This window comes from Piliocolobus tephrosceles, chromosome 11, assembly GCF_002776525.5.
Source record: "Piliocolobus tephrosceles isolate RC106 chromosome 11, ASM277652v3, whole genome shotgun sequence".
Taxonomy (NCBI): Eukaryota; Metazoa; Chordata; class Mammalia; order Primates; family Cercopithecidae; genus Piliocolobus; species Piliocolobus tephrosceles.
Window position 1 is genome coordinate 56,873,815 of NC_045444.1, and position 17,579 is coordinate 56,891,393.

At 43.7% G+C, this 17,579-nt stretch overlaps 1 protein-coding gene across 1 annotated transcript in view; it reads left to right on the forward strand.

Annotated features, from left to right (window-relative positions):
* Positions 1-15,905, forward strand: part of GORASP2 (golgi reassembly stacking protein 2) — a 39,425-nt gene extending 23,520 nt beyond the window's left edge. The window contains exons 6-10 of the mRNA XM_023185927.1: positions 2,902-3,034; positions 4,667-4,790; positions 10,153-10,239; positions 11,602-11,709; positions 14,539-15,905. Coding sequence (XP_023041695.1) covers positions 2,902-3,034; positions 4,667-4,790; positions 10,153-10,239; positions 11,602-11,709; positions 14,539-14,879 — 793 coding nt within the window. The 3' untranslated portion in view covers positions 14,880-15,905. The remainder of the gene's footprint in view (positions 1-2,901; positions 3,035-4,666; positions 4,791-10,152; positions 10,240-11,601; positions 11,710-14,538) is intronic.
* The last annotated feature ends 1,674 nt before the right edge of the window (positions 15,906-17,579 follow it).

Below are 17,579 nucleotides of genomic sequence, written 5' to 3' on the forward strand. Positions count from 1 at the left end.
AACTTTCCACATGTTTTAAAAAGTTCTAATCCCATGCTGGGAAAAGGATGACTTAGTTGCTGCAGGCAGGAAAAGCCTCCATTTGCTCATAGTATCTTTACCCACACTACCTGAGATTCTCTAGCTGAATGTTTTGCCACAAGTATTCTAATTTGCTGCAGTTTGAGAAAAGTAAGATAGATGTGTTATCCAAGAGTCTGGCCTATCTGGGGCAGTACTTGATCAAATTATCATTGTCCATTGCCCAGGTTTGTAAATGCCCAGAAATATGATCTACTGGAGGCATTCAAAATTTATTCATTAGAAGAGGCACTTCCTCATATAAACTAAATTTGCAGAGAAGCTGCTGTATTTATTTGAATAGCAAATTTTCAGTTTGCAATAGAAAAATACCCCGTCTCCAGTTAGAAGAATACTCAAGTCAGATTAGTACCACAGGAGTGCCTGGTGAGCATGGAATCAACTGGAGGAAGAGATTCTGTGGACAGTGAAGACCAACGGCAAAAAACATCACATATTCTTTCATTTTTAATTATGTTTACTACATTTGGCCACATTCTTTGGAAGACATTTTTTCTTTTGATGTGTTTAATACTGTCACTTGGCCATTGCATTAGCTAGGCCCATACAGAACATTTTCCTCAGTCTGCCTCTGACCATGCATCTGGTCTTTTTGTGCCTCTGTTATTCCTTCCTCAGAGGCTGACCACATTTCATTTATTAAATCTTACTTCTCTTAATTTCATTCTTAGGCTATCTTTACGTTTGGCAAGGGTCTTGCTGTTGCCTCAAATGCATTGTCTATTACCACTTAATTACTTTGATCAATAAGCACCTTGTTTTCAAATGTAGCTACCCCTGAAAGGCCATAATTGGTCAATATAAATTATTTAATCTAAATAATATAAATTATTTCTCTAAATCTATGTGAGATCCAGTCTAGTGAGAATTGCAGGGTTTTGTTTGTTTGGAGACAGGGTCTTGCTGTCTCCGCTGGAGCACAATCATAGTTCACTGCAGCCTTTAACTCCTGGGCTCAAGCTGTCCTCCTGCCTCAGCTTCCTGAGTACCTGGGACTACAGGTGTACACACTGTACTCGGTTAATGTAGAAACTCTTTTTTAGAGATGGGGCCTTGCTTTGTTTCCCAGGCTAGTCTTGAACTCCTCACTTCAAGCAATCTTCCCACCTTGGCCTCCCAAAGTCCTGGGATTACAGGTGTGAGCCTCCGTGCCTGGCTGAATTGCAGTTTTGATTGTGAGAGAAGAAGGAACAAATAACCGTAAGATGAAGCATCATTGTGCACATCAGACTGGTTAAAGAGGAGCTAGGCCTGGCATGGTGGCTGACGCCTGTAATGCTACCTCTTTGGGAGGCTGAGGCAGGTGGATCACTTGAACTCAGGAGTTCAGTACCAGCCTGGGCAACCTGATGAACCCTCGTCTCTACAAAAAATACAAAAATTAGCCGGACGTGGTGGCACGCGCCTGTAGTCCCAGCTACTCAGGAAGCTGAGGTGGGAGGATTGCTTGAGCCCAGGAGGCAGAGATTGCAGTGAACCAAGATCATGCTACTGCACTACAGCGTGGGCAACAGAATAATAAATTGTCTCATAAATAAATAAATTAATTAATTAATTAAAAAGAGCTGAAGTTGGCCACTGACTGCTCACCCAGCTTTTGGTGGCAGTGGAGATAGTAGATGGTGTGGCAGGAGAAAGGCACAGAGATATTCATGCATGGCCTACTCTGAAAGTGTCAAGTTGTTTGGGAAATAAAAGACATCATGATGGAAACATAAGTTGGAACCTGATTGTAGAGAGCCTTAAATACCACGGTCAGGACTTCTGATATATTTTGAGCAACTGAGGCTGTGATAATTGTATCAGTAGGGGGTTTTGGGTTCAAATGGTAAAAAGCAGCTGTCACCATCGTAAGCAAGTAACATACTTATTGATATGGATTAGCTCACATAATCAAGGAAACAGCTGACGAACCAGATGTAGAAAGGACAGGACTCAGAAAACCTCTAGGGATTTAGATAGGAAGAAGTATTTGGCAATGTCATCAGCATTCATTCTACTAAAGCCATTTTTGTTTTTTCTCTGACTCCCAAGGTTTGCAGCCATGGGCAAGAGAAATTGGCCTGGCTTTGACCATGAGCCATGCCCTTGGTTTGGGCAGGGCAGACACACTGATTGACAGTCCTACCAGCACTGCACACAACAGCAGAGAAGTAATTCCCCAAAGGGAGGAAAGAGAAAGGAATGTTGAGAAGACATCAGACTAGAAAGAAGCAATGTGATCACATCTTACTAGAAAAATGCCTCTGGTGGCAGTGGGAGGATGAAATAGAAGTATGTTCAATCTGGGTTGAACATACATGACTGATTTGTGTCAGGGTTCTGAAAGAGAACTATGGAACGTGTAAATGATGTCATCATGCAGAAGTGCTTAGAGCTCTTCAGTGGAAAGGCTGTATATATGTCATTCATTTAGCAAATAATCATCAAATGTCTGCCATGTGCCAGCAGCTATGAAGGCAGTTAACAGACAAGGTCTCTGCCCTTAAGGACCTTAACATTTTGTTGGGGGAGATAGATAGTAAATAAATATGCAGTGTGTTGGATGGTGATGAATGCTTGAAAAATAAAGGAGTAAGGGTGGTATCCACAGTGGAGGGAAGGGTGCTGTTTTGTGTGGGGTGGTCTGGGACCTCTGCTTAGATGACATTATCTAAAAGAATAGAAATTTGTTTTTATCTTTTAAAATCTCAAGGGAGTGCATGTTCAGGGCAACTTGAATCTATGCTCTTGGGTTACCTCCCCCCGCCAAAAAAAAAAACACCTCAAAGAAATACAAGCTGTGATTGATAACAATGTTAAGAAAAAATGTTTTTATAGCCTAGGATGTGGCATTGGATATGGTTATTTGCATCGAATACCTACACGCCCATTTGAAGAAGGAAAGAAAATTTCTCTTCCAGGACAAATGGCTGGTACACCTATTACACCTCTTAAAGATGGGTTTACAGAGGTAAGGTCACATTCTTACCTAAGTATATCATAAAGTTTTTTACCAAAACAAGTCATGTGTTTCAGTGTATATGGCAGTAGCACTATGAAATAGGGTAGACGATGAGTTAAGTATTGATTGTGTTAAATTTGAGGTTCCGGTGAGATACATGAGTCTGGGTTATAGGAAAAAGGACAGGGCTAGAGATGCAGATGTGGGAATCATCAGCAAAGAGAGGGTAATGTAACCCAGTGGCTGTTAGGACAGCTGTACAGCTAGGGACTGGGTCTGGGCGGGTCGCCGTCTTGAAAATCTGGATGGGCAGAGATCTAGCAAAGGAAGCTTCAGCAGGAGGCCAGAGGGAAAACCAAGCTTCAAGAAATCAGACACAGTCAGCCGTGTCAGGTACTGCAGAGAAGTTAGGTGAAAGGAGTGAAAAAACCATGTCCTGGGCAAGAGCAATTTCAGAGACTTGCCAGGGGACAAACACAAATTGCAGGTCAGCAGAGTGAATAGGTGAAAAGGTGCTGCTAGTTGTTGCTTATTGTTTCAAGAAACGATTGAGAAAACAAGGAGAGCTATGTGTGTGGGGGTCATGAGGGGAGTGAAGGGGCTATTACAGGATCAAAGTAAGACTTTTCAAGGAACAAGAGAGATTTGAATAGGCTTATAGGGTTTTTGAATGTTTCTTAAGGAGGCATCTCAGGGCAGTTAGCTCTTGTCTGCATAACTAAATAAAAACCAAATACCCAAAAAGAAAATGCTGCTGTTGTAAAAACAGAGCTGCTGCCACTGTGGTTTTGTCTACACGGTTTGGCCGTCTTCAATTCTAGAGGAAGGAAAGAAGAGCTGCTGGGAAGTTTCACCTCCAACATTGGCTCATGGCCAGAGCCAATATAGTTACATGTTCAGACCCCAACCACCATACCCACTGGCCCTAATCAGGGCTTTCCCAGTTGAACCTCTTTGGGTAGTTTGAGAAGATGAGAGAGTGACTAGCAGCTAGGCAAAGGGTCGGAATACAGGTTGTCTCGGAAGGTACCAAAGGGCACTGGAGCTGCTGCAGAAGGTGGATTATTCAGAAATGCAACCACCCATCTGTAGAGTCCATATAGACTCCTTTTTTTCTTCTCCTGAAAAGTGGAGATCTGCCTGCTACATTTATTCACTGATGAGAAGAATATTAAATGCACTCATGAGGTTGGAAATCTTGAGAAGTCTATCATGTATTAAGACTTCCAGCTGATTTCTTTCCTGAGCAGTGAAAGTTAAAACAAATAAACCAGCTGGGAATTCAGACAGAAGAAGAAAGCAGTGGTGGTTTAAAGGTTGAATAAAATGATTTCCAGGTGGTGAGGAGAGAGTAGAATCTCTTCTAGTGTGGAAGTATCAAGAGCAATGTGTGCAACTTGGGGTAGAAGCCATGTGTCCCAAGACTAGAAGTGACAGGACAGAGAGATGCTTACAGTACATGGTCCGTGACATGTACCAAAATTAGGAGGGAGGGTCTGGAGGCAGATGTGCCAAATGAAGCTTATAACAGCTCATATGTGAACCAAATATGTATCTGCGGGGCAGGTAAGAGCCAATATTTATATTTTCTTTTAAATAAACTTAAGTAATCTTCATGTTTTTTTTTTCTCTTTTTGGAAGGTCCAGCTGTCCTCAGTTAATCCCCCGTCTTTGTCACCACCAGGAACTACAGGAATTGAACAGAGTCTGGCTGGACTTTCTATTAGCTCAACTCCACCAGCTGTCAGTAGTGTTCTCAGTACAGGTGTGCAGAAAAATATATTGTTTTCAGTCTATTTTATGTAATATTATTGCATAGAATTTTAAAAATTGACCAGATACAGTGGCTCACACCTGTCATTCCAGCACTTTGGGAGGCCAAGGCAGGAGGATGGCTTGAGCTCAGGAGTTCTAGACCAGCATGGGCAATATAGTGGAACCCTGTCTCTCCAAAAGAAATTTTTTTTAATTAGCCAGGTGTGGTGGTGTGCACCTGTAGTCCCAGCTACTCGAGAGGCTGAGATGGGAGGATTGCTTGAGCCTCGGAGGTTGTGGCGGCAGTGAGCTGTGATTGTTCCACTGCATTCCAGCCTGGTTGACAGAGTGAGACCCTGTCTCAAAAAAAAGAATTTAAAACATTAATGCCAGTGTACCTTGAAAACTGCATATATACTCTGTGTTGACAGGTACTGGCTGTGAAAGCTTGTTCTAAATCACCATGTGGATACACGTGGGGCTTAAACGTCTTCCCTGCATATTTTAGACCCTGAGCTTTCCTTAGATTCTACAACTTGTAAAGCCAGAACTCTTGACTTACTGCTCTGGTTACACAACACATTTGCGTGTTTCTGAAGTAGTAGGCACTGGGGATGCAACAGTGAGTAGGAGCTCCTTTCTGAGGAGCTCAGTCTTGCTTAGAGGACATGTGCCTGTCTCCTTCCTTTTTTTTTTTTTTTTTTGAAACAGAGTTTCACTCTTTTTGCCCAGGCTGGAGTGCAATGGCATGGTCTTGGCTTGCCTCCTGGGTTCAAGCGATTCTCATGCCTCAGCCTCCCGAGTGTCAGGGATTACAGGCACGTGCCACCACACGGCGGCCAATTTTTGTATTTTTAGTAGAGACAGGGTTTCACCACATTGGCCAGGCTGGTCTTGAACTCCTGATCTCAGGTGATCTGCCCTCCTTGGCCTCCCAAAGTGCCGGGATTACAAGCGTGAGTCACTGTACCCAGCCTCCTTCCTTTTCTTCATCCCTTGTTCTACCTGATATAGTCCTTTTTGTTTATTTTGGGTTTTATTTATTTATTTATTTATTTTTGATAGCTTTCCCAAGATAAAATGCAATTCACCTGCTTAAAGTATACAATCCAGTTTTTTTTAGTGTATTTGTAGAGTTGTACAGCCAATAACCTTAATCAGTTTCAGAATAATTTATCACATCAAAAGAAACCCTGTACCCATTATCAGTTTTTCTGAAGTTTTTAGTTTTCATGTTTTTGTAGGGATGGGGTCTCTCTGTTGCCCAGGCTGGTCTCTAAGTCCTGGCCTCAAGTGATCTTCCTGCCTTGGCCTCCCAAATTGTTGGAATTACAGGTGCTAGCCATGGCTGCTAGCCTCATTATTACCTTTTATTCCTGGGCTCTCTTAAATATTTATATTCACAATTTGTTTATATCCCACTTTGTTCTGTAATGGACTTAAAACAGCCTACCAAGATGCAGTAGTAAGGTTGACAGTTTGGTGTCTATAATTGGTCTCCTAGGTTCTCATCCCAGCTCTTTAGTCCTGGTTTTATTTCTGTAGATGAAATTAAAAATTTCAAACATACACGAAAGAGCTGGAATTGTATAATGAACCCCATCACTCAACTTTATCATTTATCAATATTGGGATATACTTCCCTTTGCCTTCTTTGCTGGTTTTCTTTTTTTCCAGCTTTACCGATAAATAATTTGCATACCATAAATTAATTTGCAATAAGTGAACAACTAAATGATTTTTAGTAAATTCGTAGAATTGTGCAGTCATCACCACAATCGTTTTAGAATGCTTCCTAGATGAAATTAAATATTAATGTCATCAGTCTCTAATCATAGAGTTGAAAGGGAATTTAGAGTTTATTTCATTCAAGCGGTATAAGTCCTTTTTATGATATTACAATTTTTTTGCCTACATCTCATCACGTAATTCTCTAGTTTATTCCTGAATAGACTTAGTAAGGGGTAGGGTAGTGTACTTCCCAAGGCAGCAGCCCATTCTGAGTCTGAATTACTCGTATTTGTTTTAGAGTAAGCGTGTTCCAGATGCTTTTTTTTTTATTATTGTATTTTTAATTTTTTAGACAGAGTCTCACTCTGTTGCCCAGGCAGGCTGGAGTGCAGTGGCACTATCTTTGCCCACTGCAATCTCCGGCTCCCAGGTTCAAGCAGTTCTCCTGCCTCAGCCTTCCCAAGTAGCCATGATTGATTACAGGCACGTGCCACCACACCCAGCTAATTTTTGTATTTTTAGTAGAGATGGGGTTTTGCTATGTTGGCCAGGCTGGTCTCAAACTCCTGACCTCAGGTGACCCGCCCGCCTCTGCCTCCCAAAGTGCTGGGATTACAGACATGAGCCACTGTGCCCAGCCCTTTTTTTTGAGGCAGAGTTTCGCTCTTGTTGCCCAGGCTGGAGTGCAGTGGCGCGATCTCAGCTCACTGTACCCTCCGCCTCCTGGGTTCAAGCGATTCTCCTGCCTCCGGCTCCCGAGTAGCTGGGACTACAGGCATGCACCACCATGCCTGGCAAATTTTTTGTATTTTTAGTAGAGACGGCGTTTCACCGTTTTGGGCTGGTCTCGAACTCCTGACCTCAGGTGATCCACCCGCCTCAGCCTCCCAAAGTGCTGGGATTACAGGCATGAGCCATTGCGCCTGGCCCCAGATGCACTTCTGATTTTAGGAGATAGTTGTCATGTCTCTTCAAGCCCCAGTTTCTCTTTGACATTTTAAATCTTTTCTCATTACGTTGTAGTTATACTTGTATTGTCTTTTAAGCACATGCACAGAGATCCCTGGCTTATGGCACTGCAGAGAAATGGCTTCTTGATGTTTAAAGACAAATGTAAATAAAGCACGAATTGCTCAAAAGAGACTGAAAGAAATTGACATCATCACTTTTGAGTAAATAAATTTAAAAAGACTACAATATTCTAGCATCATAACACGTGAGAAACAACTTTTTGATGGGCATTTTTCCATCTTCACTTTTCGTTATGTTGCTTGCAAAGTAGCCCATACATTGTAATATAATGTAATATAATAGCCCATATAGTGTAACTGTAGAGATATAAAAGTAACTGTAGAGAAATAAAAGTATATGTCTTTTTAAACTTTTTTGTGGATTTGAATATTTTTGGATTATAAAATATTTTAGAAAATGACTACAATTTTGAAGTGGCATTGATCATTGTGACCTGCTTGATTTTTCTGCAGTGTATCACCTTTTTCCTTTTTTTTTTGAGATGGAGTCTTGCTCTGTCGCCCCAGGCTGGAGTGCAGTGGCATGATCTTGGCTCACTGCAACCTCTACCTCCTGGGTTCAAGTGATTCTCCTGCCTCAGCCTCCCAAGTAGCTGGGATTACAGGTGCTCACCACCATGCCCAGTTAATTTTGTATTTTTAGTAGAGACAGGGTTTCACCATGTTGCCCAAGCTGATCTTGAACCACTGACCTCAGGTGACCCGCCCGCCTCACCCTCCCAAAGTGCTGGGATTACAGGCATGAGCCACTGTGCCTGGCCCGAGTGTATCACCATTTTACATGTTATGTATTTTACTTATTTGATCTTTCTCCTTTCCTTTTCCTGCCCCTCATTAGAATGGAAACTTCCTGAAGGTTCTGATTTCTGTTTTCTTCATGTTGTAAAGTGCCTCGGTGCCTAGAACAATGTGTAATATACAGTAGGTGCCCCCCAAAATACTTGAACGAATGACCACACTCAACTGTCCATTCAGCTCCTTTGAGAATCTGATGAAAGCAAAGAACCTGCCTTCCAAAAATTGTATACAATTTTAGGAGCTTCACAGACCCTCTGAAGCCCATTTGTGGGCCCTAGATTTAGAATTCCTGGCTTAGATTTAGTCAGTTATTTTTGAGACTTGTGAATGTATCTATCCTTTAAGAATGAAAAGAGCTGGATGCAGTGGCTCACGCCTGTAATCCCAGCACTTTGAGAGGCCGACACGGGTGGATCACAAGGTCAGGAGATCGAGACCATCCTAGCTAACATGGTGAAACCCCATCTCTACTAAAAATACAAAATATTAGCCAGGCGTGGTGGCCGGCGCCTGTAGTCCCAGCTACTTGAGAGGCTGAGGCAGGAGAATGGCGTGAACCCGGGAGGCGGAGCTTGCAGTGAGCTGAGATCGCGCCACTGCACTCCAGCCTGGGTGACAGAGCGAGACTCCGTCTCAAACAAACGAAAAAAAGAATGAAAAGAAACTTATGTGAAAGATTTTATTGGGAAATAGAAGAAATTTGCCTAACCAATCCAAGCTGCTTTTATTTTCTTAAAACCAAGATTTCAAAACAAATATAAAAAAATAATAGCATTGCTATTGTGTTTGACCACTTACGAAGTGCACACTCACTAACACTTTGGTACAGAGTAGAAAACAGATTCTTATGTTTGAGTGAAATTATGCAGTCTGGGAGCTGGTAGAGCATTTGCCAATGCTTCAGTTAGACTTTTTTCTTATTTTTTGCTTGCCTCTGAATTCCACAGAAAAGTAGATAAATGAATAAATAATAGACTGCCTGCATGGTTGGTTCATACTTTTAGGCACAATTTATTCCTGCTACCATATTTAAGCAGATCTGTAAGACAAAATCTGGAATCTGTGTGCTAGGTAAGTGAAAATGAATGCTAAATAGGTGAAAGATGTGCTTTCATTTATTGTTTCGACATCAGCAAAACCTCCCACTGGGGTAGGTGGTAAACATGATTAGGTGGTATCCTAAGGCTCGTACATGAAGAACATAACCCCCTCAAGCTAATGTTAGTACACATGGAAATGTGTTAGACTTCGAAGGACTGTCACAGAACCTAAGGTCAAAAGGAAATGGACATTCAGGAAGCCAAGTCATTCTCTTCATCCTAGAGGTTCATGTGCTCTTTTGTCTCTTTCAGGCCACCTATGTCATTCTCTTCTTTCACAGACCAGCATTCACTGTTTCACAGGGCACATGGTCCCCCTGCAACCCCCGACTTACGTGGCATCTTAGTTTAGGAGCCCAGTTGAGATTGACTAGAATCCTTGTGTCCCATATGCAAATGTCTAAGACCGTTTTCTAATCCAGCCCTGCTTGGGTCAGTTGTAAACCTCTTGTCCAGTGAGCTGGGCTGGGGTGGGACTGCACGGCCTCCTGCCCTCTTGTCACAGGCTCTGGTAACAGCCTTTGTGGAGAGCCATGGGCAGAGTTAGTGGATCTGCAGTAAAGGGTGATGGACAGTCAGTTGCAGCTGGAAATCAGGACCAAATGAAGACCTGACCACAGGGCAAGGAGGGACTGCAGATTGTCCTAACGTGTTCTATTCATTTTTGTTGACTAAATTTGTTAGAGATGAAAAGATTGTACTTTCTTTTTAGGTGTACCAACAGTACCGTTATTGCCACCACAAGTAAACCAGTCCCTCACTTCTGTGCCACCAATGAACCCAGCTACTACTTTACCAGGTAACCACCAGGGGACTAGAGATATGGCTGTTGATAACAGTATTACTGATATTTGCATCTTCAAAACAATGAAAAATATTCTACCTATGTCATAACTTTTTATGTCTTTTAATCTCAAATTATCTCTGCAATAAGTTTCTGATAAATGAAAACTAGGGCAGCTCTCCTTAGTAGACAGGCACGTGCCACCACACCCAGCTACTTTTTGTATTTTTAGTAGAGATGGGGTTTTGCTGTGTTGGCCAGGCTAGTCTCAAACTCCTGACCTCAGGTGACCCGCCCGCCTCTACCTCCCAAAGTGCTGGGATTACAGGCATGAGCCACTGTGCCCGGCCCTTTTTTTTGAGGCAGAGTTTCGCTCTTGTTGCCCAGGCTGGAGTGCAATGGCACGATCTCAGCTCACTGCAACCTCCGCCCCCCAGGTTCAAGCGATTCTCCTGCCTCAGCCTCCTGAGTAGCTGGGACTACAGGTCCGTGCCATTTACCAGCTAGTTAGCTGCCGAGCCTAGTGCTCCTTACCCCCGGCTAGCGGCCACCTGCTGCCCCTGCAGTTCCACGGTGCAGCATAAGCCAGGAATAAGGAATCTGCAGAAGTCCATTCTCCATTGTCTCATTAGTGAGGACTTCCTGACAGTAGTTCGTGGGAGCCTAGAAGAGAAGGCTTCTTATTTGGTCTTTAGTAGCTCTAAAATTAAATTAAATTTTTGTGTTTTTCTCTTCATTTTCCCAGTGAAGACCAAGTTCCTTTATCCAGCCAATAATAATCAAATATTATTTTAGTGATCAAATATACTTTCATTGTGAGCGCTTTTAATGTATGACTAAAAGTGTCATTATCCAAGCATATTAAGCCGTGAACCAAATGTGTGCACACAGAGAATGATGAAGCAAGTGTGCTGATACATGGACATGTGGGAATTTGGGTGAAAGGTGGATTCTTTTTACTACTTTTGCAACTGTAAGTCTGCAATTATTTTTCAGAATAAGAAATTTAAAAAGTCATAGAGACTGTAAACCTCAACCATCAAAGAAAAATTCAGTTTCATTGTCTTCCATATCTACTGAAACAAATCAGCCTTTTCTCCAAGGCACTCGGGCCATCATCATTCTTATTCCAGAGTGTTAAGAGTATTAGTTATTTATTTTCATCTTTACCCATTTAGCCACCTAATCACTTAGGTAGAGAAATAATATTTAAGTGAAATTTCGTTGTAATATGATTATGATACAAAACTGCTACACATTAGGTAGACTTCTGGTGCTGTCACTTAGAAGTGGCTGGGATTGTTTTTAATACACAAGGATTTATGTCTTCCCCAGGTCAAGTGATTTCCCTTTTTTTGTTTTCTGCCTTCTCTTCAGGTCTGATGCCTTTACCAGCAGGACTGCCCAACCTCCCCAACCTCAACCTCAACCTCCCAGCACCACACATCATGCCAGGGGTTGGCTTACCAGAACTTGTAAACCCAGGTATGTCGCAGATCTCGCCCTCCTAGGACTCTCTCTAATAAAAGTTATATTCAGGAATGCCCATCCTCCTCAGTTTTTTCTGGAAAGAGCAAATTAGTTTAACAGATTTCAGCTACTTCAAATAAATATTCATATTTTTTGATTAAAAAGCTTAAGAGGATCATGCCTGTAATCCCAGCACTTTGGGAGGCCGAGGTGAGTGGATCACCTGAGGTTAGGAGTTCAAGACCAGCCTGGCCAACATGGCAAAACCCCGTCTCTACTGAAAAAATATAAACATTAGCCTGGTGTTTATAAACCGGGCATGGTGGCAGGTGCCTGCAGTCCCAGCTATGCAGGAGGCTGAGACAGAAGAATCACACTACTGCACTCCAGCCTGGGCAACAGAACAAGACTCCATCTCAGAAAAAAAAGCTTAAGAGGAAAGAAGAATGTCTCTGAGTCCCTGCTGCCTCTCCTCCTCCTCCCGCTCCTCCTCCTATCCCTGCACCCTGATGGCTTAGCCTCAGAAAAGCCAGGGTAGCAATAAAGCACAGTGGCGTGGCCCTGCTGCATTGACTTTAATGAAGGTATGCAGGCTGCCTAGTGGAGGTGAATGAATTCCCCGCCATTCTCTTCATATTTGGAGCCGCTGCTACTGGGGAGGTAGTGGAGCCTATTGTGCATAGCCCAAGCCCAGAAATTATGCCATAAAACGTCTCTCCTGCTCAGCTGACTGGGCTTGTATTTTTTGTTTTGTTTTGTTTTTTCGAGACAGAGTCTTGCTTGATCACCCAGGCTGAAGTATAGTGGCGCGATCTGGGCTCATTGCAATCTCTACCTCCCAGGATCAAGCCATCCTCTCACATCCTCCCAAGTAGCTAGGACTACATGTACATACCACCACACCTGGCTAATTTTTTGGAGAGACTGGGTTTCACCATGTTGCCTCTGGTCTTGAACTCCTGGGCTCAGGCAATCTTCCTGCTTTGGCCTCCCAATGTGCCCAGCCAATATTCTTCTTTTTTAAAAAAATGTGTGTATATATATATATAAAACAAAACAAACGTGAATATCTTCCATTACTTACAAATGCTTTTGTACTTAAAACTATGGGAAATTTTAGCTGGACATGTCTAAGGTAGCAGATATTCCAAGTGTCTACACTCAGATTTTCTGTCTGAAAATGAAGCAGCAGCGTCCTATGAGTGCATATGGTTAATGATCACCCAGCATACCTTAACCTTTGCGAGGGCTGACTTACTGGGCAATCTCAGTAGTTTGGCCCATCATTGATGCCATTGAGTGATCTTACAGCACCATGGTGTGCATCGTCACCGTCTCGTTTCTGTCTAGATGGTAATTACCCCTCTTGTAACACTTACCATCTGTATATATTTCTTAACCTACTTAGTTTTCAGGCCAAAGGTTTAAAAATGGAAGTACTAGGCCAGGCACAGTGGCTCATGCCTATAAGCCCAGCACTTTAGGGGGCCAAAGCGGGTAGATCACCTGAGGTCAGGAGTTCAAGACCAGCCTGACCAACATGGTGAAGACCTGTCTCTTAAAAATACAAAGAGTAGCTGGGCATGGTGGCAGGTGCCTGTAATCCCAGCTACTTGGGAAGGTGAGGCAGGAGAATCGCTGGAATCTGGGAGGCGGAGGTTGTAGTGAGCTGAGATTGCACCACTGCACTCCATCCTGGGTGACAGAATGAGACTCCGTCTCAAAAAAAAAATAAAAATAAAAATGAAGTACCAGTAGTAGTCAAACTACCATTTACTGTCACAGCGCTCACCCCACCTTTTGTGCCCTGTATTCTTGGCTTCTCCTCTTCCCCTTCCCTAAATTTGACAGACTCTAAGTAGTTTCACCAGCTGGTGGTTGCCCTGAACCTATGCTTTACACCCTGCCTTTCCTTTGTTTCTTGAAATAATTTTCCTTTCCTTCATCTTGCATTTTAATTTTTTTTTTTTTTTCTTTTTTTGAGACAGAGTCTCACTTTGTTGTTCAGGCTGGAGTGCAGTGGTGTGATCTCATTTCACTGCAACCTCCGTCTCCTGGGTTCAAGCAGTCCTCCCGCCTCGGCGGCGTTGTAGTCTCTAGTAGCTGGGACCACAGATGTGTGCCACCATGCCCAGCTAATTTTTGTATTTTTTTTAGTAGAGACAAGGTTTTGCCGTGTTGCCTAGGCTGGTCTCCAACTCCTGGGCTCAAGTGATCCTCCCGCCTTGGCTTCCCAAAATGCTGGGGTTACAGGCGTGAGCCACCACGCCTGGCCTTGCATTTTAAAATCATCATAATGAGTCCACTGAGTGTAATATAAGTAGTTATCAATCACAGGTTTTAAGCAAAGGCTGAGTACCCCTGGTGAGGGCAGTGGAAAGGGCAAGAATCCAGGCCCCTCCCTTGTGCTGCCTTTGCAAGAGGGTTGCGGCCTACCTCTCTCTGTTGTCTGTCAAGAATGCAGCTGTAACAGATTGCAGCTGGCATGGGTAAGCATGAGTCGCCCTGTCTGACATCCCGTGTAGCTGTGTCATCTGCTGGGTGGGCTGCTATCTGTTCTGACTGGAAGGATCCTATCTTTCTTCCCTGAGCCAGTTTCCCCCAGTGCTGGGCCAGGTCACATGGAGCCTAGAAGCTGAGAACCTATTCCTCCAGGCAGCCCCAATTGTAGGGAATAGTTAACCCTGCCAGCGCCTCTATCTGGAAATCAGCCAAGGTTGTGATTTGTGTTACCTCCTCAGCTTCAGTTTCCTTAATGAAATGTAAATTAAAATAGCCCTTTGACGATGCCTGCTGCCCTTTCAGTGCTGGGAGGATGTATGATCTATGCCGTTTTTGTCCTAGGTCTGCCACCTCTTCCTTCCTTGCCTCCCCGAAACTTACCTGGCATCGCACCTCTCCCCCTGCCATCCGAGTTCCTCCCATCATTCCCCTTGGTTCCAGAGAGCTCTTCTGCAGCAAGCTCAGGAGAGCTGCTGTCTTCCCTCCCGCCCACCGGCAACCCACCCTCCGACCCTGCCACAACTACTGCAAAGGCAGACGCTGCCTCCTCGCTCACTGGGGATGTGACGCCCCCCACTGCCAAGGTCCCCGCCACGGTTGAGGACAGAGTCGGCGAGTCCACGCCAGTCAGCGAGAAGCCTGTTTCTGTGGCTGTGGATGCCAGTGCTTCTGAATCACCTTAACGTTGAACCGTTCTTCGGAATTGGCGTGGTATATTTATTTAACCACGGGAGTGAGTCTGGAAATGCAAACTATCATTAATTTCATACTAGTTTGTACCGTATCTGTAGGCATCCTGTAAATAATTCCTACAGGGGAAACTAAACGAGGACGTGCGTTGTTTCCTGCCAAGTTGAGTGGGGCTCACGTGCTAGGGCGAGATGTCAGAAAGTGCTTGTATTTTAAACAACCAAAAAGAATTGTAAGGGTGGCTTGCTGCCAGGCTTGCACTGCCGTTCCTGCGGGTGTGCATCTTCGGGAAAGGTGGTGACGGGGCGTCCACTAGGTTTCCTGTCCCCTGCTGCTCTTTCCGTAAGAAAATGAAATATTCTATGCCTAGTACTCACACGCAACATTTCTTGTACTTTGTAAGTCGTTTGCGAGACTGCAGACCACTTCACAAAACTGTAAACGGTAAAGAGATTTTACTTTTGGTCTCCGTGAGTCGCATCTCTATTAAGGTTTACACAGGAATTCCACCTGAAGACTTGTGTTAAAGTTCCACAGCGCGCACTGTTAATTGAACGTCTTTTTCTTCAGCCTATACACGGATCCTTGTTTTGAGCTCTCTGAATCACTCAGACAACATTTTGTAACTGCTGCTGTTGCTTTCTACGTCCACCTTATAAAGTGGCATTTCAAAAGAAATAAAGAAGGTGTCACAGTTTTAAACCAGAAGGTGGCACTCTGTGGCTCCTTGTAGTATTATAGTTATACTGGGAAAGCATAGATACAGCAATAAAGTACAGTAATTTTACTTTTTTTCTTGTGTTACATCTAAATTACAACCCTTAATTGCCACGTGTGCACTTACTACTCTCCGGTATGTCCTATTACTCTCCAGTATGTCTTATTACTCTCCAGTATGTCATGCATCTTTAACTTTTCATGTCCTATGTTTGCTTTCTCACGTTTTTAAGAGATGGTAAGTTAACTGGAGTTGATTTACTGAATGAAATTAAATGCAGATATCCATGTTTTTGAAATAAGACAAAAGTGGTTCCTCGGTTATTGCCCTGGTATGAGTCTGTAGATGCTGATCCCCTGCAGGGAGGACATGGCTGAGGTGGCAGCACCCTCACATCACCCTCACGTCACTCACCCCTGACTGCCCTGCTGGACACTTGAAGTCAATGCCAGCCCAGCACTCTCCTAGGAGTCTCAGTGCCAGCCAGTTTTGGGGGTAGATCCATTTCTGGGGCTAGGTTTGTACTTAAAACTGAATGATGAAAGAAGTCTCCAGCCCTAATCATAGCTGCTTCTGTTTACACTGTGTAAATGTTTCTAGAATATTTCAGTTAATCCTATGTTTTGAAAAGGAGCTTATAACAGGTGAGGAAAGTATTCACAAGCACATTTAAATGTAATAATTTTTGGCTTTCCAGGATAGGAAAAGTTGAGAAAGTTACTGCTTTCTAGAAGAGTTCTTAAATATTAAGATCTCCTTAATATTTGTTGTTTTTACATTAAAAGACAAATATTAAGGAGATCCCTTAGTGGAAAGCGAGTAATTTTTAAGTTTTACAAAATGATTTTTTAAAAACAGTTCTTCCAAGGCAGTGCTTGTGAACTCTGGCGCAGTCACAGCTCTCATCTGGGAATGATGACAGGCTGGGCTCTCTTCCTGGGCAGATGAAGTAGCATAAATGAAACACTAATCTCTAGGGAGATTAAGGGACCCCCCTCTTTTTTTTTTTTTTTTTTGAAATAGGGTCTCACTCTGTCACCCTGGCTGGAGTGCAGTGGCTTGATCTTGGCTCACTGCAGCCTTGACCTCCTGGACTCAAGCAATCCTCCCACCTCAGCCTTCTGAATATCTGGGACCACAGGTGTGTGCCACCAGGATAGTGAGGGACTCTTAACACTCACCTGACTAATGGACACAGACTCAGCCTAGATTCGCTTGTTGGATCTTCCCTGAGGTGGAAAATACTTCATTATTTTCTGCTGCCTTCAGACAAACCAGTTTGAGTCTTTAACAGTGGTAGATCTGGTACCAGGCTCCAGAAACACTATGTAAGAGATAGTTTCCCTGACAGTGGGCCACTTCCATGGCCTTGTAGGGAGACAGACCAGGGAGTCAGTCCTTAGGGCCAAGGCAGAAGGATTGCTTGAGCCCAGGAGTTCAAGTCCAGCCTGGGCAACACAGACCTTGTCTCTACAAAAAATTTAAAAATTAGCTGGGCATGGTGGCATGTGCCTGGAGTCCCAGCTACTCAGGAGGCTGAGGTGGGAGGATCGCTTGAGCACAGGAAGTCAAGGCTGCAGTGAACTGTGAGGAAACCATGCAAGGCTAGGAAAAGTCTTGAGTGTTTGTGGTCATGGGGCTGGGCTTTGTGTGCTGGACTAGGGAGTTTGAGCTTTTGCTTAAATACGGTAGTCACGAAGGCTGGAGGGCAGCGCAGTGGGGTCCAGCCTCAGGAGGGACGCTCACCTGAACCTCCTTGGCTAGCTAAGTCTCTACTTTGAGTCTAGGATAATGACTGTGTTAGTCTGTTCTGACACTGCTATAAAGAAATACCCAAGACTGGGTAATTTTATAAAGGAAAGAGGTTTAATTGACTTAGTTTCACGTGGCTGGAGAGACCTCAGGAAACTTAAAATCATGGCAGAAGGCAAAGGGGAAGCAAGAACCTTCTTCACATGGCAGCAGAAGAGAGAAG